Genomic DNA, 25,609 nt, shown 5'->3' with positions numbered 1-25,609 from the left:
TGTATATATATACCACATCTTCTTTATCCATTCAACTGTCGATGGACATCTTGGCTCTTTCCACAGTTTGGCTATTGTAGACATTGCTGTTATAAACATCGGGGTGCACATACCCCTTCGGATCCCTACTTTTGTATCTTTTTTGATAAGAATGTTTTGTAGGTGGTCCTGTGGACTTCATAATGGGAACCAGGCCCACTTTTAACAACCCTAACATTGAACAGTGGATTCAGGTGGTGACAGCTTTATTTCTCCTTTGTAAAAGTTTCTATCAGCCTTTCATCTAGTGGCTTGAACCAAGAATGAGCATGAGCATTACCTGAAGCTGTTGATTCAGTAGGATTTGTAAAATGGTGATTCCTAATTCTTTTCCTTCCATGCACATTGGCTGGAATCTGTACGCAAGACCTTCCCCTCACCAGTTAGGACTATACTATATTATTAGTTCTTATAGGATATTATTAGTTATTATAGGATATTATATTAGTCCTTATAGGATATTGTTCACTTTCAGAAGAATGCTGGTGCCTTTCTTAGTTACCAATGAAATGAAGATTTTGTTCTTTGTTTTGTTTTCTTTTGTTTTTGAGAATATGAACTTGCTATATAATCACTTCTATAGTGTGAATTAACTCATACAGGATTCACAAATAAGGGGATGATGTCAGCATAGCAAAGAAATCACCTTGAGTCATAGCTGATTTTTCCTGGAGGTTAATGTTTCTCAATAAGAAACCCCAACAGAATGCAAAATACACCAATATGGGTAAATACTGCAACACACCAATAGGTGGCATTCTCTCACTGTATGTGTTACTCTATCTCCGTGCATTCCTCTGGTTCAGGTGAACTTCACCTTAAAGAAGCTCTTTTTGTAGTTACCCCAGTTTTGTGATTTTGTCCTTGCCTTCATTGCAAGCCTCAACCTCAGCAGCCTCAACCCTTCCCTCCACTCTTCTGCCAGATGGCTTTTACTTTGTTGTTGTTGTTAAAGTTGTTGTAAAATTAATGTAATATTTCTTTACCTGATAGGAATTTAACCAGTATTTTAAATTTGGTTTGGAATTTTATTAGTATTGTCACTTTTTCTTAATGTTTTAGTTAGAAAGTTGAATAGGTTTTGAATTGTTAGCTCCTAACTCTATTCTTCTCATAAGGCCAGTTATTTGGAGTGTGATATTGCAGAACACTTTATTTTGTTTCTGCATTCTAGCAGAAATTCTCATATTTGGTGTGCTTCTGTCGGCTTACATTTATTTTTCATTCTGATGTTCAGATTTTCCCATCTTTGTCTAGGGGAAACTTCTTTATATTCGTGTTTAGTGGCTTTCTCTTTGACCTTTAGGGCTTTCTGCACAGCCATTCTGTCCATCAGCATAAAATTCTGCATTCTACAGTCATGATATATCTTTTATTTTCATGATGATTACAGTTTTTTTTTTCAGTATGCCATGTCACATATGGCACTGGAGTATATCCTAAGAATTACAGCATATCTGACAGTAAGTGATAAGTGGAAAACAAAGCAAAGGTTTGCTGCAGTGGTGGTAGAAATTTTGTTACTCACTCTCAGAACTGAACTCATAGCAGTGGGCTTCAAATGTGTTGCCTTACCAAATTAAAAATTGCTTCATATCACTCATCTTTGGGGTTGCTCAGGAATACTTGGAATCACAGATATTAAATCCTAAGTGCCAAGGGTCATATGCCTTATATATCCAGCTGCCAAGAGTATACCCTCATGGGCATCAGCATAGCCTCTGAGGTAAGTGAGAAAGAAGCAAAGTGAGGGAGCGAGGATAACCCTCAAGTTTGGAGACACAAGCCAAAGGATTGAACAAATGAACAAAAGAATAACTTTGAATTGACTAAATACTACTATCAAAATAGAGATTATGGAAGTCTAGATCTTTTGCAAAACTTGTAAGTAATAGCAGACTTGAAACTAATCTCTGAAAGGAAGGAAAAAAACCAAACTGTGGAAATCTTATCTTTTTCTCTTTTTTTAAAATAATGTTATATTCAGGGCTGAAAAGAACATAAAACCTCATTTTTAAAGGCAGGGTACTCTGTATTTACAAGGAATCTTAGGAATTTGAGAATAGAAGTGGAAGGAATCAGGAACACTAACGTTTAAGGATTAAGTGGAAGAAGGTACCTCCACTGAGACCAAGAAGGAACAGCCAGATAGATAAGGAGTTTTATTATTATTTTGCAAGGGAAAAATATTTGTATTAGATTCATTTAGGAAGCATTAAAAAGTGGCATTGGCTGGACCCCACCATCGTAGAATTTCATTTCATTGATCTGAGATGAGACTAGGTATCAGAATTTTTTAAATGCTTCCCCAGTTATTTGAATATATAGTCAGGGTAGAGAACCACTAGACTAGAATTTTGTTATGATGTTTAGTAAAGCACAATGATACTTATTATGCTCTTAACAGAAATTTAATTGCTTCCCTAGACATTAAAGCTACCCAAATGTTTTGTTATTTTAAACAAGAAAGATGCATTAGCATTTAATTTCTAACAGCTTTTTTTAATTTAAATTCAATGAGCCAACATACAGTACATCATTAGTTTCAGATATAGAGTTCAGTTATTCACCACTTATATATAACACCCAGTGCTCATCACGTGCCTTCCTTAATGCCCATCACTCAGTTACCCCATCCCCCCTACCCCCCCCCCACCAGCAACCCTCACTTTCTTTCTGAGAGGTAAGAGTCTCTCATGGTTTATCTCCCTCTCTGATTTCTTCCCATTCAGTTTTCCCTCCCTTCCCCTATGATCCTCTGCACTGTTTCTTTTTTTTTTTTTTTTAAAGATATTACTTATTTATTTGACAGAGAGAGACACGGCGAGAGAGGGAACACAAGCAGAGGGAGTGGGAGAGGGAGAAGCAGGCTTCCCACTGAGCAGGGAGCCTGATGCAGGGCTCGATCCTGGGACTCCGGGATCATGACCTGAACCGAAGGCAGACGCTTAACGACTGAGCCACCCAGGCACCCCTCCTCTGCACTGTTTCTTATATTCCACATATGAGTAAAACCATATGATAATTATCTTTCTCTGACTGACTTATTTCACTCAGCATAATACCCTCTCATTCCATAGACATCGATGTAAATGGTAAGAGTTCATCCTTTTTGATGGCTGGGTAATATTCCTGTGTGTGTGTGTGTGTGTGTGTGTGTGTGTGTGTGTGTGTGTATACACACACGCCACATCTTCTTTATCCATTCATCTGTCGATGGACATCTGGGCTCTTTCCACAGTTTGGCTGTTGTGGACATTGCTGATATAAACATTGGGGTGCAGGTGCCCCTTCGGATCACTACATTTGTATCTTTGGGGTAAATACCTAGTAGTACAATTGCTGGGTCCTAGGATAGCTCTATTTTTAACTTCTTGAGGAACCTCCAAACTGTTTTCCAGAGTGGCTGTATCAGACTCAACACCCAAAAACCAAATAATCCAGTCAAGAAATGGGCAGAAGACATGAACAGACATTTCTCCAAAGAAGACATACAAATGGCCAAGAGATACATGAAAAAATGCTCAACATCACTTGGCATCAGAGAAATACAAATCTAATAGTTTTAAAGTAGAATATATTCTGTATTTGCTATCTTCCCCTGCAGATTAAATTATTTTTCAAGGTTCCTTTTCTTTAAGATTCTGTGTTGTCCTTTGGATTCAAAAAAAGTAGGCCATAGCTTATTTTGATAATGATAAAATTTGCTGATTTATAGTTCAATATTTGTTTATTCTGCTGACATTTATTGAGCCCCTGTTCTGTCCTAGGTACTTGGCGTTGTGCTAAAAATACAGAAATAAATATGTTCTAGTCCCTGTCCTCATAGTGATTATGGAGGCCACAGACATAGAAACAGTAAGAGCAATAAGATGTCACAAGTGCTATGATAGAGGTGTGTATGGGATACAGTGGGAAACAAAGGATTTCATTGTAAAGGAGAATGAACTGGGAAGGGTTTAAGGTTATACTAGATGCTTATACTAATTACTTAGAGTGGTTTTTGTCTTCTGATAGACTACTATGGGAAAAGATGGGCCTCCCAGGCAGAGAAGACAACAAAAGCAAAAAGAGATTAAAGAGTCCAGCAAACATAGGGAAATGGATGTGGCTCCATGGCAAGCATGTATGTATGTGTGGCCAGATGAGAAAAGACTTTATATGCCATGCTAAGAAGCTCTGTGGAGTTACCAGTATCACATCAGATCAGATTTCCATTTTAGAAAGATAAACCTTTGAAATAATATTTTCTAATGTATAAACACTTATTGAGTACCTACATCCTCGTAGGAACTGTGCTAGATACTGAGAATTTAAATGTGAATAAGGGGGCACCTGGGTGGCACAGTTGGTTGAGCGTCTGACTCTTGGTTTCGGTTTGGATCATGATCTCGGGATCGTGGGATCAAGCCTCTTTGTGGGGCTTCATGCTCAGTATGGAGTCTCAGGTTTCTCTCTGCCTCTCCCTCTACTTCCCATTCATGCACTACCCCCTCCCTCCCCTCTAAAAATAAATAAATAAATCTTTTTAAAAAAGTTAATAAATGTGAATAAGACAACCTTGAGGATATCAAAGTTGACTGATATCCAAATGATGTGATGAGCGTATAGGAACATGTATATGTATGTATGTAATGAAAGTATGTGGACTTCACAGAAGTAGAACAGGAATAGTGGTCCAGGAAAAGCATCACTAAGACGTTGATGTTTGAATAGGGCTTTTCAGGGGCTCTTTAGGTGACCAGGTGAGAGGAAGAAGAGGAAGGTTATTCTAGGTAAAGAGAAAAGCACATATGGAAACATGGGTACAAAACATATGAGGCAGATCAGTATAATAAAATATTAACTAAAGTATTTGAAGCAAATAGGTTTTCTGGAAACATTGAAGTATCTTTTACTGGGACTATACATTTTTACCTGAGCTGAGTCTCTATTAAAAATTAAAATGCCAAGGGGCACCTGGGTGGCTCAGTCGTTAAGCATCTGCCTTCGGCTCAGGTCATGGTCCCAGGGTCCTGGGATCGAGCCCCGTGTCGGGCTCCCTGCTCGGCAGGAAGCCTGCTTGTCCCTCTCCCACTCCCCCGCTTGTGTTCCTGCTCTCACTCACTCTCTGTCAAATAAATAAAATCTTTAAAAAAAAATAAAATGCCAAAAGAACAAAGAAAAAGAAGAGATAAACCAAAAAACAGACTCTTAACTACAGAGAACAGACTGATAGTTACCAGAGGGGAGGTGGGTGAGGGGATGGGTGAAATAGGTGATGGGGACCACAGTCCTGGTTCAGTTTTGGGAGGTTATATGTTTCTAGGAGTTTATTGATTTCTTCTAGGTTGTCCAATTTGTTGGCATATAATTTTTCATAATATTCTCTTATAATTGCTTGTGTTTCTGTGGTGTTGGTTATTTCTCCTCCTCTTTCATTTCTGATTTTTGTATTTGAGTCTTCTCTCTCTCTTTTTTGATGTATGTGGCTAAAGGTTTATCAGTTGTGTTGATATTTTCAAAGAACCAGCTCCTTGTTTCATTGATTTGTTCTATTGTTTTTTATTTCTGCTATAATCTTTATTATTTCCTTTCTTCTACTGGTTTGGGGTTTTGTTTGTTTTTATAGCTCCTTTAGATATAAGTTTAGGTTGTTCATTTGAGATTTATCTTGCTCCTTGAGGTAGTTCTATATTGTTGTAAACTTCCCTCTTAGAACAGCTTTATCTGTATGTCAAAGATTTTGGACCATTTTATTTTATTTGTCTCCATGTATTTTTTTATTTCCTCTTTGATTTCTTGGTTGGCCCTTTCATTGTTTAGTAGCATGTTATCTAACTTCCATGTATTTGAGTTCTTTCCAGATTTTTTCTTGTGGATGATTTCTAGTTTCATAGTGTTGTGGTCAAAAAAGATGTGCGGTATGACTTCAGTCTTTTTTAATTTGTTGAGTCTTGTTTTGTGGCCTAAAATGTGATCTGTTCTGGAGAATGTTCCATGTGCACTTGAAAAGAATATGTATTCTGCTGTTTTAGGATGGAATGTTCTGAATATATGTGTTAGATCCATCTGGTCCAGTATGTCATTCAAAGCCATTGTTTCCTTGTTGATTTTCTGTTTGGATTATCTATCCATTGATGTAAGTGGGGTGTTAAAGTTCCCTGCGATTACTGTATTACTATCATTTATGTCTTTTATGTTTTTTATTAGCTGCTTTATGTATTTGGATGCTCCCATGTTGTGTGCATAAGTATTTAAAATTGTTATCTTTTTGTTGGATTGTTCCCTCTATAATTATGCATTGTCTTTTTTTTTGTCTGTTGTTACAGTTTTTGTTTTAAAGTCCAATTTTTAAAATTTATTTTTGTTAATGTAACCTCTGTCCTCACCACGGAGCTTGAACTCACAACTCCAAGATCAAGAGTTGCATGCTCTACGGACTGAGCCAGCATAGGCACCTGTATATTTTGTCCAGTATAAGTATTGCTACCTCAGCTTTCGTTTGTCTTCCATTTGCATGATGTTTTTCCATCCCTTTACTTTCAACCTGCATGTGTCTTTAGCTTTGAAATGAGTCTCTTGTAGGCAACATATAGATGGATCTTGCTTTTTAATCCATTCTGTCACCCTATTTCTTTTGATTGGAGCATTTAGTCCAGTTACTTTCAAAGTAATTATTGATAGGTATGTACTTAAATGCCGTTTTGTTACTTGCTTTATGATTGTTTTTGTAGTTCTTCTCAGGTCCTTCTCTTGCTCTCTTCTCCTGGTTTGGTGGCTTTCTTTAGTGATATACTTGAATTCCCTCCTCTATATTTTTTACCTGTCTATTACCAGTTTTTGATTTGTGGTTAGCATTAGGTTTATATATATAAAATCTTATGCATATAATAGTCTATATTAAGTTGATGGTCACTTCGATTTGAACCTATTCTAAAAGCACTACATTTTTACCTCCTGCCACCCATGTTTTTACATATATGGTGTCATACTTTACATCCTTTTATTTCACAAATCCCTTGACTGATTTTTGTAGATATACTTAATTTTAGTGCTTTTGTGCTTCTTACTTTTCTTACTCCTATTTATAGTCTTTCTACTCTAAGAATCTCCTGTAACATTACTCATAAGGCTGGTTAAGTGGTGATGAATTCCTTTAATTTTTGTCTGGGAAACTCTTCATCTCTTCTTCTATTCTGAATGATATCCTTGCTGGGTAGACTATTCTCAGCTGCACATTTTTCCCTTTCAGCACTTTGAATATATCATGCTACTTCCTTCTAGCCTGCAAAGTTTCTGCTGAAAAATCAGCTTATAGCATTAGGGAGTTTCCCTTGTATGTAACTATTTTCTTTTCTCTTGTTGCTTTTAAGATTTTCTCTTTATCACTACTTTTTGTCATTTAATTATAATGTGTCTTGGTCTGAACCTCCTTGGGTTGATTTCTTTGGGGGATTTCTGCCTCCTCGATCTGGATTTCTGTGTTTTTCCCCAGATTTGGGAAGTTTTCAGCTGTTATTTCCTTAAATACATTTTCTGCCCCCTTTTTTTCTCTTCTTCTGGGATCCCTATAATGCAGATGTTATTACACTTGATGGTGTCACTGAGTTCCCTTAATCTGTCCTCATTTTTTTCTTTTTCTTTTTTCTTTATCCTGTTCTGCTTGATTGCTTTCCATTACACTGTCCTCCAGGTTACTGATCCATCCTTCTGCTGCTTCTGGTCTACTCTTTATTCTTAGTGAATTTTTAATTTCAGTTATTTTCTTTATCTCTATGTGGTTCCTTTTTATATTTTCTGTCTCTTTGTTGAGGGTCTCACTGAGGTTCTCCACTCTTTTTTTTTTTTTAAGATTTTATTTATTTATTTGAGACAGAGAGAATGAGAGACAGAGAGCATGAGAGGGAGGAGGGTCAGAGGGAGAAGCAGACCCCCCGCCGAGCAGGGAGCCCGATGCGGGACTCGATCCCGGGACTCCAGGATCATGACCTGAGCCGAAGGCAGCCGCCCAACCAACTGAGCCACCCAGGCGCCCTCTCCACTCTTTTCTTAAGTTCAGTGATTATGTTTATGACCATTATTTTAAATTCTCTATCAGACATATTACTTATCTCTGTTTTGTTAACTCTCCTTCTGTGATTTTTTCCCTGTTTTTTCATTTGGGACATATTCCTCTATCTCCTCATTTTGTCTAACTCTCTGTATCTGTGTCTGTGTGTTAGGAAAGTCAGGTAAGTCTCCTGCTCTTGAAAGTGGTGGCCTTATGAAGAAAAGGTCCTGTAGTGCCCTGCAGTGCAATGTCCCCTGTTCACCAGAACCTGGAGCTTCAGAGGCATCTCCTACGTGTGTTGCATGCCCCCTACTATTGTGGCTGAGCTGCTTTTCCCTTCAGTCATCTGCAATGGCTCTTTTTGCCTGTTTTAAGCAGTGTTTTATCCCTGTGTTGTTAGTGGGCCAGTGTGGGACTGCTTTGGACTTGAGTTGGGTCAGAATAGGCATTTGCCAGAGCTGTGGTCACACCAAACTGCAGGTTACTCTCTCTTTGTTGTCCCTTGAGAGACTTTCATTGGTGGGCAGGGCCTGCAGTTGGACTGGGTATCTGCCCCCAGCCCACTGCTGAGACTGCAGCAGAGCTGGTGTGGGGGTATATTGCTCTGTCGTCAGGGCAGCAGTCTTTTTGGAGTGCTGTTGACCACTGTCAGGGCTGCTCACACAATGCTAGACTTGTGGCGTCTCTTTGGATGGATTCTTGCCTGGGGCAGGTTGGATGGTGTGGATCTGCAGAACAATGCAGGGGTGGGGCACACTTTTAGTAAGGTTTGAGTGGGTCAGCTATGGGAGGAGAGCTGTAGCCACTTTGGGGAGCTCCTCAGGGGACGTTGGAGGGGACAACCCACAGGAGAACACAGGGGTGGGAGGCACTGTTAGCAAGCTACATGGAGAGTGTTTGCACTGGTTCTGCAGGTATCTGCATATCCAGGCTGGGGGACAGGGTAGGGAAATGGTGCCCATCAGCTTTTTTGTTCTTGGACAAGTCTCCTAAAGATCCCACCAGCACACATTCTGCTAGTAAATAAATTAGTAAATAAATCTCCTCCCCATATATCCCAGGTGTTTTTCAAACTGCTGCTTCTGTGCTGTATCTCAGTGTGGATATTCTGGCTTTTTAAGAGCAGGGACTCAGTTTCCTATCCCCCTCCTGCTCTAGCAGAGCCAAGCACTGATTTTTTAAAGTTCTAGATGTTATGGCCTACTTACTGTAAAAACTCGAGAAGTTAAGCTCCTCTGGTTTTCAAAGCCAGATGTTATGAGAATTAGTCTTCCCAGCGTGGGTCCCTTGTACCTAGGATGCCTGGTGTGCGATCTGTCCCTTTCCCTTCTCCGTGCCCTTGATGTCACTCCCTCCCATGGACAGTCTGTGGGTCAGTTTGGTGTCTGGCCACATCTTTGCCCTTCCTACTGTTTTCGATGTGACCTCTTCCCTACAATTAGCTGAAAAGATTCTGTTCTTCTAGTCTTTGTGTCATATTTTGAGTAATTTATACTGATGTGGGTATTATCTAGGTACATCCATGGGACATGGTGAGCCTAGGATTGTCCTACTGGCCATCTTCCTGAGAAGTCACCTAAATATACTCTCTTGATGTTTCATATTCATGTGACAAATTCTCAAAACTGGATTTTAGCAGATTATTTAATGAGCAATGTGGATATGGAATGCTATTTTAAAAAGAGACAGTAAGCAACAGTGCATTCTTACTAGATTTGTTTTTTCTTTAAAAACATTGAGAAACAATTTCCTCCTGGGAAGGCACAGAGGATTCACAGTGAAGTAGTGTTGTGGTGTTTGTATCCAGAGTCATACTGTGTTATATTGTACTTACTTAAGATAAGTTAAGAAAAATAATGTGTTTTGGCAAATTATATATAGTGCAAATTACATAGTTAGGAAGTATAGGAACTTTTCAGGCTTTAGCTAGGTACTACAGAATAAATTGTGTTCATCGAATATTTCTGTCATGCCCAGGAGGGCTTAATACTGAGGTATTTTCCTTTGAAAAATAAAACAACTCCTTGAACTTTAACTGAAAGCTATACTGTTTTGTTTCAAACTATTTCACAGGAGAGCTGGACTCCCTGTTTCATAGAGAGATTTTGTGTTTATAAATCCATGGTATTTTGAATTTATGTATCCATCAGATATGCTCAGTTAGATAGTTGAGGTTATATTCAAAGGGCTTGTGAAAAGGTCAATTGATAAATTAATAATGATGCATATTTCAACATAGTTACACAAAAAGAATCAAACTTTACTTTCACATGATATGTTTTTACTAAAACATCAAGTAAAATAACTTTATGTAAGCAAGACAAAGATTCTTCAAGGATCTAGAAGCCAGTAATTGGGAACAGTAGAATATAAGAGGAGAATTTAAGTTGTACTTTCTGGACTTCCTCTTTTGAGAATGGTTATGAAAAAATATGATAATCACAGGTACTTTTAGATTGTTGATTCTTTATACATTTTAAGTGTATCTTCCATGACCTACTTAATACATTTACTTGGTATTAGTTATAAAAATGTTTTTTTCAATTTTCATGAAACTACTGTCTGGGAATATTTTGTAGATTTAATTTAAATTTCTGGTTAAAACTGAACTTGGGCATATGTATTTAAAAAATTGTAAAGCACTCTCCAAGTGCTTTACATGGAGTGTTTTTTTGTATGCATCTGAAGTTATCAACTTAAAATAGAAAGTTATAACTACATACAGTTTTATTCAAGACTCAAACTAACCACAGAGAATAAGCTTATAGTACAAACACAAAAGATAAAAAGAATGGAAACAGATCACTACAAAAAATCATCAAATAACAAAGGAAGACAGTGAGAATGGAAGAGAGGGACAAAACTGCAAGAGACAGACAAAAAGCAATTAACAGAATGGCAATAGTAAATATTAAACTCACCAATCAAAAGACATAGAGAGACTGAGTGAATTAAAAAAATAAGATCCAGTGATATGCTATTAACCAAAGACTCATTTTAGATTTAAAGACATACATAGGGTGAAAGTGAAGGAACAGAAAAAGATATTTTATGCAAATGGAACCAAAAGAAAGCAGGGTGTCTGCACTTGGACAAAATGGACTTTGAGTCTAAAATTCTCTCTAGAGGCAAAGAAGGTCATTATATAATGATAAAAGGGTCAGTTCAACAGGAAGGGGTGTGTGTGTGTGTATTAATCTCTGGATATCAAATAATATCTGCAAAGGAAATTTAAAAAACAATCCTATTCACAATAGCAACAAGAATAAAATACTTAGGAATAAATTTAACCAAAGAGGTGAAAGATTAGTACCCTGAAAATTTTAAGACATTGACAAAAGAAATTAAGACACAGATGAGCAAAAAGATACCCTGGGTCACCTGGGTGGTTCAGTTGGTTAAGCCTCCGACTCTTGATTTCAGCTCGGGTCATGATCTCAGGATCATGAGATTGAGCCCTGTGTTGAGCTGTGTGCTGAGCATGGAGCCTGCTTAGGATTCTCTCCCTCTCCCTCTGCCCGCCCCTCCACCCCGTGTGCATGCTCTCTCTCTCTCAAAATAAATAAAATATTTTTAGAAAGAAATCCTGGGGTGCCTGGGTGGCTCAGTTGGTTAAGCATCTGCCTTCAGCTCAGGTCATGATCTCAGGGTCCTGGGATCAAGCCTCACATTGGGCACCCTGCTTAACTGGGAACCTGCTTCTCCCTCTTCTTCTGCCCCTCTCCTGCCCCCCCCCCCCGCTTGTGCTGTCTTTCTCTCTCTTTCACTGTTTCTCTTTCAAAAAAAATAAAATCTTAAAAAAAAAAGATATCCCATGTTCATGGATTAGAAGAAGAATTAATATTGTTAAAATATGCATAGCACCCAAAATGATACACAGATTCAACGCAATCCCTATCAAAATCCCTATGTCATTTTTTACGAGAATAGAAAAAGCAGTCCTAAAATTCATAGTTTAGACCCCATATAGCCAAAGCAGTTTTTGGAAAGAACAAAGCTGAAGACATCACACTTCTTGATTTCAAAATATATTTTATATTTATAATAAAACAGTGTGATACTGGCACTGAAACAGACATATAGACCATTGGAAGAGAATAGTGGGCCCCCAAGTAAATCCATGCATCTACAAGTCAACTGATAACTTTGACAAGCTTACCAAGAACACACAATCAGAACAGGAGAGTTTCTTTGATAAACAAGTGTTGGGAAAAATGAATATCCACATACATAAGAATGAGATTAGACTCCTTTTTTACCATTTACAAAAATCAATTCAAAATAGATTCAAGATTTAAGTCTTAAAGACCTGAAACTGTAAAACTACTAGAAGAAAACAGGGAAATAACTTTTTGACATTACTCTGGGCAATGATATTTTTGGCTATGATACCAAAATCACAGGCAATAAAAGCAAAAATAGAAAAATGGATCGAATCAAACTAAAAATCCGCACAGCAAACATTCAATAGAGTAAAATGACAACCTACAGAATGGAAAAAAATATTTGTAACATCTGTCTGATAATGAGTTAATATTCAGAATCTGTAAGGGACTCATACAACTCAATAACAAAAAACTAACTCAATTTAAAAATGGGCAAAGGACTTAAATAGACATTTCTCCAGAAAAGACACAGAAGTGACCAATAGGTATAAGAAAAGATGCTCAACTTCACTAATCATCAGGGAAATGCAAATCATAGTCACAGTGAAATATCTTCTTACTTAGAATGTCTATTATCAGATAGATGGTAAATGACAACTGTTGCTGGGGTTGTGGAAAGAAGAGAACCCTCATGTACTTTTGATAGGACTATAGACCGGCACAGCCACTTTGGAAAACAGGAGGTTCCTCAAAGTATTAAAAATAGGACTATCTTATGTTTAAGCAATCCCACTTCTAGGTATTTATCCAAAGGAAATGAAGTCAGAATCTCAAAAAGATATATGCACTCCTTATGTTAACTTCAGCATTATTTACAATAGCCAAAAGGTGGAAGCAACCTCATGGATGGATGGATGAATAGATAAAGAAAATGTGATATATGAAGACCCTGTGTCTGTAGCTACACATGCACACAATAGAGTATTATTCCACCTTAAAAAATGAAATCCTGCCGTTTGAAACAACACAGATGAACCTTGAGGAAATTAGGCTAAGTGAAATAAGCCAAATGCAGAAAAACAAAAAGTACACGATCTCACTTATATGTGGAATCTAAAATAGTCAAACTCAGAGAATCAGAGAGTAGATGGTTGTTACCAGTTTGGGCCTGGAGAAAGGGGTAAGTGAGATGCTGGTCAAAAAGTACAAAGTTTCAGTTATGCAAGATGAATAAATTATGGAGATCTAGTATAGAGCAACATGACTGTACTTAATACTGTATTGTATACTTGAAGTGTTCTAAGAGGGTGCATCTCAAGTGTTCTCATCACACAAAAGAGGTAACTGTGAGGTGATAGATATGTTAATTAGCTTGAATGTGGTGATTACTTTGTATATGTCTATCAAATCATCAAGTTGTACACTTTATTTTTTTTTTTTAAAGATTTTATTTATTTTTCAACAGAGAGAGAGAGAGACAGTGAGAGAGGGAACACAAGCAGGGGGAGGGGGAGAGGGAGAAGCAGGCTTCCCGCGGAGCAGGCAGCCCGATGCGGGGCTCGATCCCAGGACCCTGGGATCATGACCTGAGCCGAAGGCAGACGCTTAACGACTGAGCCACCCAGGTGCCCCAAGTTGTACACTTCAGATGTATACAGTTTTTAATTGCTAATTATTCCTCAGTAAAGCTGTGGGGGGATTGGAATTAGAATTTTTGTGGCCAACTTCTTGCATAATCCCTGTTGAAAATCTAAAGAGAAATTATCTATCTAGCAATTTAAGGGTAGATACCACAGGAAAGTTCTTAAAATTAGCTGTGATAAGTGTGTTACTGCCACTTTTGTAATAATTTCCTGTATTGTATCTTTCTGTAGAATTATTACCTTAATGAGAGATGTTCAGTTGTTAATGAGAGACTTGTATCATAGATAGAAGTTACAAGTAGAATCTATCTCATATAGAATGATTTAATTTTTAGATTAGCTTATTAGTGTTAACATTGGTTAGAGTTTTAATTAAAGTTAAATGGTGAATATCACATAATTTTACCTTAAATTGCCACTGATTTCACACTAGGAAGTAACAGTAATTGTGGAGTAAGATGAACCTATTTTTAAGCTTGGCCAGTGAGAAAAATATCCTCATTTTTCATATTAACCTCATTTAGATTACTTTTGTGTAGCTCTTGAAGTTAACTCTAGGTATGTTTTGCTTGTTCTCAGTGAGTAATAGGATTCTTTGATGGTAAGAAAGCAGAGTCAACTCTTAAGCATAAGTGAAATTCATTAGATTGATATCACCAACTCAAGGAATGGAAAGAAAAACGGGAAAAGTAGGCTTGGAGAGAGGTAGGCTGAGCTACTTCAGAGGATTAGCACGTAGGAACTTCAGGCCTGTCTCTTTGCTGGTACGTTTTGGTCAGGGCCTACTGCTAGAATGAATAAACTGCTTTGTCTCTGCATTATCTAAATAGAGTCAAGATTCAGAATTCAGGGGTGGGTTTTCAACGTGCCTTAATCCCTTGCCCGCCCCTTAGTGTACTAGAGTGATGAGAGGAAGGGCCTTACCCAAGGCTTCTCCAGGAACCCTTCCCTTTCGTAGTGGCCAGGCAAGAGCCCAGCATTGTCCGTGTCCACATTCATCACGGAGTGGAAAGCAGGTGCAGCACAGATGACAGAGTATACTGCAGTCTCTATCTCCCGTGTCCAAGGACTGGGCAGCTGCCCACCGAAAACAAGGTCTAATTGGGATTTCTAAATACAGAAGCCTAAAGACAATACGATAAGTTGTCATTAGGCAAAAATTTGCCATGGACAAGTAGTGTATAAAAACTTTTGTGAAACTTAGTTCCTTTTTTCGTTTTATGCAGTGTAAAACTTCTCACTTCCCAGAATATATTCTAAATGGGAGGTTGTTCAATTACTGACATTAACTGAATTTTTCCAGTGTCATTTCCTCACAGATGCACATTTGCCTTTCTTGCATTGTGCTCTGAATATTTTCTGTAAACCAGTGATGATATTGAAGTTGAGTTTTCCAGTGACATGCAGGGGAGACCCTAGAGAGAGTGAATATGTGAAAGAGAAGTCTAATAAGAGAAGCCAAAATAATGGTGACTTATTTTAATAGATTCTCTGGCCAGCATTACCCATTTCTGCTTAACGTGATTTTTCTGTCACTCTTGAAGTTTTTCTGAACTCTTTACTGTTTTCGTAAAAACCCATGTTAAAGTAACTTAAAAGTCCTTTTTAAAATTTTCATTCTTTTTCCAGTGAAATGAAATTGTTACAGGTAGCCTACAAGAATATCTTAATGTAGTACCTTCTCACAGGCTTCTGCCCATTTCACTTTTTTAGTATTCCATCCTGAGGTAGAATCTAGTCTTTACATCAAATAATGTTTCTTTGTGGACATAGATGGAGCAAGTATTTTTAAACATACACAGATATTCTGTAAAATCAGAAATATTCACAGGTAGCCTGTTCGAGACCTTTAAATGGGGTTTTTCCATTTGAATCATGGTTCAGTGATTCACTGGTTCACTGTCCTGTGACAGTGATTAATTGGTTTGTGAGGTTTAAATTTAGGCCAAAAGTTAGCTCTTTTGCAAGTCGTTATTAATGAGTTAGCAGTTCTACAAAAACAAAAGTAAACCGTGAGCTGTTACAATGGCTTCATTCTGTAGATGAAAGATTTCCAGTGGGTTATATTGTTCAGTCCAGTTATCATTGATTTAATTATTTTCATAAAGGTTTATTGGTAGTCACTTCTCTTAAAAAATTACAGAAATCTTATGGGTTTTTTATTTAGTATTTTTCTGCATTTAGTTTTATTTTTTAATTCATTTTAATTTTTTGTTTACTGAGTTAGAGTGTGAATGTTGATGCTAGAAAATCATATACATGGAATCTTTTCTTACTTTAACTGGAAACTGATTATAACTTTAAGATATCAAAATTTTTTAGGTAAGGTGTAAAACGCAGCTTTAGTCCTTTAGTAATATCTCTGTGGAAAAGATAGGAAATCTGAATTTCACACGTTAGTGATTTGTTGTAGCCTTTAGAGAAAGAATGAAAAACACATGTTGTAGGAGACATTACTAGCCCCAGCCAGCCTTCCTATAGCTCTGTTGACAATCTGTTAGCATACCATTTTAAAGAGATAAATTTTGGGGGCCCGATTGATACCATTAGGTTCCTCTGCCATTGCAGAACAATGAAGACAAAAGCACTCACCATCTTAATATTCACAGGACTGTGCTAAAGAATAATGATTTAAGATCAAGACAAGAGTTAACTGCCCACCTCACCAACCAGTGGCCTTCCCCAGGAGCTCTGGATGTCAATGCTGTTGCCTTGGATACGTTGCTTTACCGAAAACACAATAAACAGTGGTATGAGTAAGTGTAATACTTTTTTTTCCAACTAATTACAAATTTAGTTATACCAAAACATACGGTTATCCACTTTGGTTTCTCACTTATTCTTCTTTCTGAAATCATTATTACCTTAGGGCAAAAGTAGAATTTAAGACTACTTTGGCTTGATAAAGTCAGATTAAGGCAGTGAATATGTTAACGTTTTGAAGCCAAGGCACCCTGGGGAAGTAAAATATCTAAGAAATTCTTATGCAGTATTGTACCAGCTACCTGCTTCTCCCTTAAGTCTTCAGCCAGTCCTTCAGTTAAGTCCATGAGCTCGTATTTAATGAGCCATCTATTTTTGAATTTTAGCTTTGGTATTTGTATTTGCCTTAGGATTAATTTTCCTGCTAGTTAGAAAACACAAAATTCCATCTCATAAAGAATGAAAAGATACTTGTTCTTGGTGGGTCAGAGGGAGTTTTGTTTATTTTCAATAAATCTAATTTTTGGAGACTATAGAAGATATATAATCACCCCACCTGTGGGCCATAAGATTCTTCTTGTATTTCTTTGTCCCACTGTTTAGGACTATTTCATTAAGTCATAGTGTCAAAATGTTGAGAGAGCTGCAAAATCTTAGGCTGCATTCCTTTAGAGTATCTTCATTTTGAAACTTATAAATTGTATTACCTTCTTTTGGCTTTTAGCTGATCTTCCCATCTTGATAACTTTTTCAGTATCTTTGTTTCCTATCTTCAGCTAGTTTTCTAATTATTTCCTTCTGTCCCTCCATCCCCTTCTGTTCTCTGCCTTTCCTCCCTCCTCCCCCTCCCTTTCTTCTCTTTCTCCCTTCTCCCCTCCCTCCCTTTTTTTTTTCTTCTCCACTCTTCTTTTAGAGTCCTTATTTATAAACTTCACTGGTAGAGCCACACACTTCTATCTGTGCTTCTTACGGTGCTTTTCCCTAGGTAGTTAGTAGCCAGACATTTCTACAGGGATTGTTTTAGCATAGACATAATTTCTGCCTGCTTTACTGTGTGATTTTTTTTCATTTATCAAAGGGAGTACTCAAAATAAGTTTGACCTTCTGTTGCTAAAAAATGCTTTTTTTTGTTTGTGTCACTGATTGCTAGAGATAGGCAGGGGAAAGTGAGCAGACTATTTATAGAATAAATCAGTAGAACTCTCTTCAACATCTACTAAACCATGCTGCTTAGTATGAGTCAAGGTGTTGACTGAGTCCTTCACGGATTGGATCTAGTTCCCTTATATACCCTCTGAGAGTTATAAATAACTAGAGTATATCTTCTTATGTTGGTCTATAATTTTATTTTTCTATGACATATGTAAGTAATAAAAGAATATTAGTTTATTACTATTTCTGATATATGATTGAAAAACGGAATCCATCGCAATAATTGGTCCACTTATCTCTCTATAACACATGAGATGCTCCTGCTTTTATAACTGCAAAAATATTATAACATTAACTTCTGACAAGTTAAAAGACAATAGTATGCTTTTTGTTGCAATAACATTGTCGCTTTAGATAGTAGGAGGTAAAATATTTTAGCTAAAAGACCCGTATGTAGCCCTGCCTGTAGAGCTACGTCTTGAGGAACCAGTGAGTCTAAGTGGAAGAGTTATTTCGAGTTTACCTTTGCATGTGGTGGTAACAATGACTGGCTTTTACGAAGTATTCTAGCAGCAGCAGAAGTAATTGCAGTGTCAGAAAAGAAAGTAGTAAAACTGCCTGTTGGTCTGTTTAGCATGGATCCAGACTTTATACTCCTTGACTCAGCTACACCATTAGCTGAAGAAGGGGTCCCCTTGCCTTCTCAGCATCCTCCTTTCATCTGGCTTTACCATCGATGTTGGTGCTGCCTTTAGATGGCCCTGTTGCTGAATGGCTATATTCCTGAACAAAATGTATGCAGCTAGGGTGTAGTATGGAGATCCCTGGACCCAGAGTTTAGGGTCAGGACTTGAGAGTAATCTCTGCTACCCTACTTGCTGTGTAACAACACTAAGCAACATCTCTTACCTTCTGTACATGTAATACTGGGGGTAATGCCTATTCAAGTCAGTAATAAATTGCGTGGCACCTACTACTTCTCAGGGGATCTTTATTTATATTCTATATAATCTCTTTTGTTTATGTTCTTAAATAACTTTTTATCTTCCATGTTTGGAGAATATACACTCACCCACTGTCCTAAATTCTACTTTGTTAGAGAGTTTGTAAAATTTACGTAAGATTAAAATGACCAGCAGATCCCCAGTTGTTCTGAAAAAATAATCCCAACTTTTTAATGTAAAAATGGAGACTTTGGATTTCCAGAATAGAGTAGTGTTCCTTAAATCATGTTTGAAACAAATCATAGCTTTTCTCAGGATCTAGTTTTTGCTCCCCCCCAAATCTGTAATATAATCCAAAGCTCTTGAACTAACCTCATCACTGATTCCTCTTAATTTGACCAGTATCTTCAGCAAGTTTAACAAACATTTATCAAGAACCTATAAATTATGGAAGAGGTGGCTAAAATCCCTAAATAAGGAATATTAGTGCTCTTGATAATTTGGAGAAAGAAACTAGCCCTATAATTAGTTATCATATGATATTATAATTTCCTTCTAAGAATATGGGATGTCTGTATTTCTCTAGGAGCTCTGTCGAGTTAGCTTTGAAAAGAATGATAATGTGCTGTTTGATTTAACGAATTTCTTGGTCTAGCTGACATTTCTTAAAATGAGTGATATAGGGTAACTTGGCTATGTTGTTACCTACTCATAGAAGAATCCTTTTCACAGTAGAAGATCTTACATTTATTTTCATTTACTGTACTGTTTATAAAACTTTAAAAATATCACTTCCAGTTTTTTCTTGATTATTTAGACCTGGCAAGGTCTAATTAATTATGCTGGATTTTATATCCTTTCCTTTATCTCAAACATAGGAACATCATGTTAAAATTTTTTAAAGCGTTACAGGCTGACTGTAAAAACTCAACAATAAATAAGTATATAAAACATACACATAGAGCAATTGGTTACTTTTTTGTTTCCAATAAGTTCTGTTTAGTGTTTTTTATATGTAAAGTCTAGGCCACATGAGCTTGTTAGATAGTAGTTATATAAACTTATTAGAGTATATGTTATATAATCTTGTTAGATTATTGCCTAACCCACTCATTTCCATCCTAAAAGATCAGATTCATTGTCATCATATTTTTATTTTCTACTTAAGCTTTTTTAATCTTCTAAATTTATCATTGTTTTTAATTTGACTATCATTCACAAAATTATTGAGAATTACGAGCTTTTATATGCCCTTCAAGTTCTATGTAGACTAATTTTTTTGATGACTTATGAATGGATATAATTACTTCTGATGTGTATAGGTTCTCTTTCCCATGTGTGTTTTTCCAGTATTTTTGGAGCAGAACTCCCTGAAGTAATGAGGCTTCAAAAATCTTCTACAGCGGGGCGCCTGGGTGGCTCAGTCATTAAGCGTCTGCCTTCGGCTCAGGTCATGGTCCCAGGGTCCTGGGATCAAGCCCCGCATCGGGCTCCCTGCTCTGCGGGAAGCCTGCTTCTCCCTCTCCCACTCCCCCTGCTTGTGTTCCCTCTCTCGCTGTGTCTCTCTCTGTCAAATAAATAAATAAAATCTTTAAAAAAAAAAAAAAAGTCTTCTACAGCTTGTAAGGTTTGCATTGACCTCACTCACATATGCCTTCCCTTTTAGGCTCCCTTGCATCCTTCCATTAATTTTAGTAGATTAAGAAGATATAGATATTCTGATAAAGGAAATGCTTATTTTGTTCATTAAACACATTTCTATGAAAATCAGACCAAGAATAAAAAGAACAGCCCATCTCTGGTTCCATGCACATTCATGTGCCTCTATGTCTACAGTGTGCATATCTGTGTTTTTATTTTCTTCATGTGGATAACATCTCCTGAGCCTAACACTCTTTTTTGCCCAATGACTATGAGATAATATAAATTATTATTGACCTCAGTACATCTATTGGGCAAATAGGTGATGCAGATTCTCCATATCTTGACTTCTGATCATTAATACAAAGTGTAAGATTGCAGAAAATTTACTAATAAGTAAATTCAGGCCTCTTGCTCAGTTTCTTTTAATTTGCCTTTATTTGGTATCTAGTTTCTTTGTATAGTAGCTTGTATTTGAGTGATTTAAAATTTTAAATAATTAGATATTGAATACAATGGGTTTTATTATGTCCCAGATGCTTATGACACTTGATATGATTCCTATCTTACTGTCTGGGGTTCTTACTTTGATTAAGTAAGATACTGCTATTTAAAAAAATATGCTCCAGGAAATACTGTTGATTGGTTTGATGTGCCTGGTGGGTTACATTTGAATCTTACAGTATGATGTTAAGGAGTCTAGAATTCTAAAATAGGACTTAGTGGTGACCTTTTAAAGACATTTCTTCTCATAGTTGCAGATAGCTAAACTAGACTTCTCCCAGGTGGTGGGTCTGTAATTACCTTCATGCAAGGAAGATATTACATGGTACTCTTATGAATATCTTTTGAATAAGGGGCCTCATTTTGGCTTGGATTTTTTATTATTGCCTCAGAAATCATTGTCTACCAAGTTCTGTTTCTATATTCATTGGCATTTGGTTAAGTGAAGCCTGTAAACTATAGGATTGTTCACTAAATGTAACAAATTGAAGGGTAGATAGTTTCCACAATCACTTTCCATTTGTTAATGTGATATCTAAAAGGAACTTTGGTAGGTAATGCAGAAAACTCATTTTGTGTTGCTTTTATCAGAGGCAACTTTTATAGGCTTTCCTCCCCCCAACTAGTGACAGTCCTGGATTGCTGTAAATGTGTGCTGATGAGCTCGCAGTCCTTATAATTTTTAAATGAATTTTATGTCTTTTTTGCTTCTGGGTATTTTGTTTGTAAATATTTCTGTAATTTTTAAAATTTAATAATATTAACCAACAAGTTTCTTATGATGAAAAAAATCAGTGTCAGAAACTCATTTAAAGCCAAAAGTTTAAAAACAAGCCTTCTACCTACTAGGCACAGAAAAATAATTTGGAAAAGAAATTTATAACTTCCTTTATTGAATTCCTGTGTTCCTGCTTTCTTCTATAGCTAAAGAAATAAAATTTTAATGAAAGTCAAGTGAAATTTTCAGTGATACAGTTCAGTACAGTATAGTTTACATGGTCAGTCTCAGACACAAGGCTGTTCTTTAATAAGGTTTTTAATAAAACAGAAAACTAAATTTTTTCTTTCTGTACTGGAGAAGGAGATAGCATAGAAGTTAAGGGGACAGAATTGGAGCTAGGCTATCAGGTTCAAATCTAATCTCTTCTTTGTGTCCATTTACTCTGCTATAAAATGGGAATAGTAGTAATTCCAGAGTCTTAGGGTAGTTTGGAGGATTAAATAAGTTAATATATATAAAATGTGTAGGGACAGGACTTAGCATTTGGTAAGCATTATATAAATACTGGGCATCCTTCTTTATTACATGTTGTATAGCTCATATATGTTTTATCTACTATAATAATTATCAGAAGTTTCCTATAATAGAATTTTCTGCTACTTAAAAATCTAAGAACTCTTATACTGGACATTTGAAAAGTCATCATGTTATAAAGTGAGAACACTGCCTACATTGTAAACTAGTAAAGTTATTCCATCATCTCATCCTTCATTTCTTAGATGAAAAAAAACAAATAGATACTGTTGTATGTATCTCCTCATACATAATATATATGCTTTCAATAAATTCATAAGTTTGCTCTGTGTGTATGAATAGAGAATAGCTCTGGAATAGATCATTTAAATTATATACCCTTTCCTGTAATGTTATTATAGAATATATGATATTTCTAGGAAATTAGTTAGGGTTTGGTTACCCTGGGAAATAGATGTTAAACCTGAAAAGCGTATTCTTTCTCCTGAATTACATGTATTTGGAAATAATAGTGAATTCCATTTTCTTCCTTGAAATGTCAACACCAAAGCTGCATACCTCTTTTGAGTTGTTTTTATCCTGACAAAACAAATATGAGGAAGGTTTAATAATAAACCTTATTAACTTTCCATTTATAACTGAATTTTTCCTCTATTATAATTCATTTCTCACTAACTTGTTTAATGGAAATTGCGCTCACAGTAGTAAATACACGAGGGAAGGAGGTTAATTATCTTGATAGTGTATTAACAAAAACAGCTTTTTTATTATCTAACATTTTTAAACTTCTAAATTACAGGAATTTTGATAATAATTTGTAATTACTGTTGTGTAAAAACCATCTGTAAAAATATCAAGACATTGAAGAATTTTGTAGTGCCTAGGAGATACTAGGTCATTATTATGTTACGTCATTTTGGTTTCTGCATTAAGAATAATCTAGATTATCTGTTCCTTTGAAAATTGATAACAACCAGAAGGTCCCCATTTTCTCACTAGCTAAATAATCAAAAATTGGTGTAAGGATTTAAATTAGTTTGACAAATTGTTTCTCTTTTCCTCTTTTAATAGATTAAACACACAGACCTCCAGAGAGTGTGGAGGGAAAAGTATAATGGAGATCATATTGCAGCCACAATAGAGACAGAGTTTAGGGGAAGAACTGGGGAGAAATAAACCAGAAATTCAATAAACTGAAGCAAATCCTTAAAGAATGTCTCTAGAAATTCTGTTTTGTGAGAAGAAATCCAAGTAGTATTTCACCCTTGTTTTACAGAAAAAGTTATCAAAGTCTTGACCAGTTATCAGCTGATGTTAGCCTTTCTCAGACTTCACTGGATCCAGGTCAGTCACAAGAAGGAGATGGGAAGCAAGACACATTAAATTTAATCAGTGAAGGTAAGAAAAACAAAATTTATTGGGAAATTACTTTTTCCTGCCCTGTGTGTGCTGTGGGTGCAGAATGCTGAAGAACAGTGGTGACTTTCTGTTAAGCATGCTGGGAAGGGAGCTGCATTAGGATTCAAAAAGGTTTGCTTTTGGGTTTTTTGGTTTTTTTAACCCATGCCAACTGGGCTTTCTGTGTCTCTCTCCCATACTAACACGACTTTTATCAAGATGTTCAACCACTGCTGACTTGTAGTTCAAGTCGGTTATCGGTCTTCATTCTGTTAAACTTCTCAGCAGCTTTGGATACAGCTGACCACTTCCTCATTCTTGAGTCACTTTTGGTACCTCATTTACTGGGTATTCTGAAAACCTTGGGAACAAATAGGAAAGAGTTTTAGTTTTTCCTGTTCCTTCTTTCGGCTGTGCTCTGTCCACCCCTCTTTCCCTTGTGTCGCATCTTCCTGAACAACACCTTGGTTCCATTCCAAAACCTTTCAGGCCATTTTCAGTGATCACATTTCATTTTCTAAGACTCACCTGTGCATTTTTAAACTCCTGTAGCTTAGCGGGTTCAGGGTTACTTTCTCTCCTGCCCAAGCACAGGCTCGGGCCATGACTCTAGCACTTTGGGTTGGACGAGTGGTGCCGATATGATACAGCGCTCACATCCCTTATCTCTGGGTCCCAGTTCTACGCATGCTGCTGTGTGTGAGGTGGGGGCTGGGGAAGAGTTCCCTATTGCAGGGGGACCTGCACTCCTCTGGGTCTCAGGTTTCTCCCCTGTTCTCCACTGTAGTAGATGGCACCACCACACGCATTGCTAGATTCTACTCTTCCCCTTTACAACTGCACGTCCATTTGTCAGCGCCCCCTGCAACACATGCTGTCTACACTGATCATCATCTTCACTCTTAAAACCCTCGTCTATGCCACGTGGAGCAAGCCTCATGGATGGACTCCTGCCACAGCTCTTTCTTGGGTCTTTCCTCTCTCATTCTTGTCCCCTTGTAGTCCATTCTCCATATAGTCATCAGTGATCTTAGAAAAAATAAATGAGAAAATATTATACCCAAACTTAAAATTCTCCAGTGGCTCTCAGTGACAATCAGAATACAGTCCAGACTGCTTATCATGGCCTCCTGTATGATTGTGTCCTTGTCAGCTTCTGCCTCAACTTACACCGTTCTTTTGCTTGCTCCCTGCACCCCAGCAAACTGACTTCCTAGCCGTTCCTTCAGGTTGGCTCCTGCCTCAGTTATCCTTGCACTTGCTTTTCCTTAGTGCCCTGAAACTTCTTTCTTAAGGTCTTTGAATGGTAATCTCTATTGGAATATCTCTTTAAAGAAGTGTTCATTGACTGAAATACCTTCAATAAACATCATCTCGACATCCATGTCCGCCCCACCCCAGGCACCCTGTCACGTTGCTCTCTGTTATAGTATGATTCTTGTCCCCAACTCCCCACTAAAGTGTACACTTCATGACGGTAAGGAATCTTACCCATATTTTCTACCAGTGTATTACCAGAGCCTGTCACATTATAGACAATTATTAAATATTGGTTGATAGAATAAGTATATAATGAATGAATGTCACAGAATGTGAGGAACAAGGTAGAGACAGTATAAACTAAAAATTCAGTTAACAAGAAGGCTTAGGCAATGGGAAATTATGTTAAGCTGAATTTTCTGCTTCTTTTAAAATAGTCGTTGAAATGTTCTCAGAGGGCCTTAAGTCTATTTTAATAGTTTAGTAAATAGTGTATACTGACTAAAAATCTTTTTTTGATGATGTGGATAATAAAGATAGCAAAATAAAGTATCCTAGCAGCACGGATGTAGGTGGAAGAGAGTAAACTGAATTCACTGTCATAATTTAGAATATGTATATTTTAAAAATTAATCCATTCTGTGAATGGATTTATTTGTGATGACTCTTTATGTAAAAGACACATTTATTTAGGATTTAAATCAGCTTATCATTATAGGCATATTAATAGTAATAGGTCAAGATTGATAATGGGTAATTTTTATACTATAAAAACAAATATAGAAGAGTGATGAATGGGTGAAGCACAAAGAATTTTTAGGACAGTGAAACTATTCTGTATGATCCTAAAATGGTGGATACATGTCATTATAAATTTGTCCAACCCATAGAATGTACAGCACCAAGAATGAACCCCAATGTAAACAGTGAAC

The 25,609-nt window shown here is 36.8% G+C and overlaps 1 protein-coding gene across 1 annotated transcript in view; it reads left to right on the top strand.

Moving 5' to 3' along the window:
• Window positions 1–25,609, top strand: part of RUNDC3B (RUN domain containing 3B) — a 114,664-nt gene that overhangs the window by 77,534 nt on the left and 11,521 nt on the right. The window contains exons 9-10 of the mRNA XM_081799700.1: window positions 16,430–16,576; window positions 23,296–23,417. Of these exons, the coding sequence (XP_081655826.1) occupies window positions 16,430–16,576; window positions 23,296–23,417 (269 nt within the window). The remainder of the gene's footprint in view (window positions 1–16,429; window positions 16,577–23,295; window positions 23,418–25,609) is intronic.

The sequence above is a fragment of the Leptonychotes weddellii genome, chromosome 12 (genome assembly GCF_054177405.1).
Source record: "Leptonychotes weddellii isolate Sample4059 chromosome 12, ASM5417740v2, whole genome shotgun sequence".
Lineage (NCBI taxonomy): Eukaryota > Metazoa > Chordata > Mammalia > Carnivora > Phocidae > Leptonychotes > Leptonychotes weddellii.
Note: the sequence above shows the minus strand (reverse complement) of the source record. Positions and strands in the feature narration are given on the sequence as shown.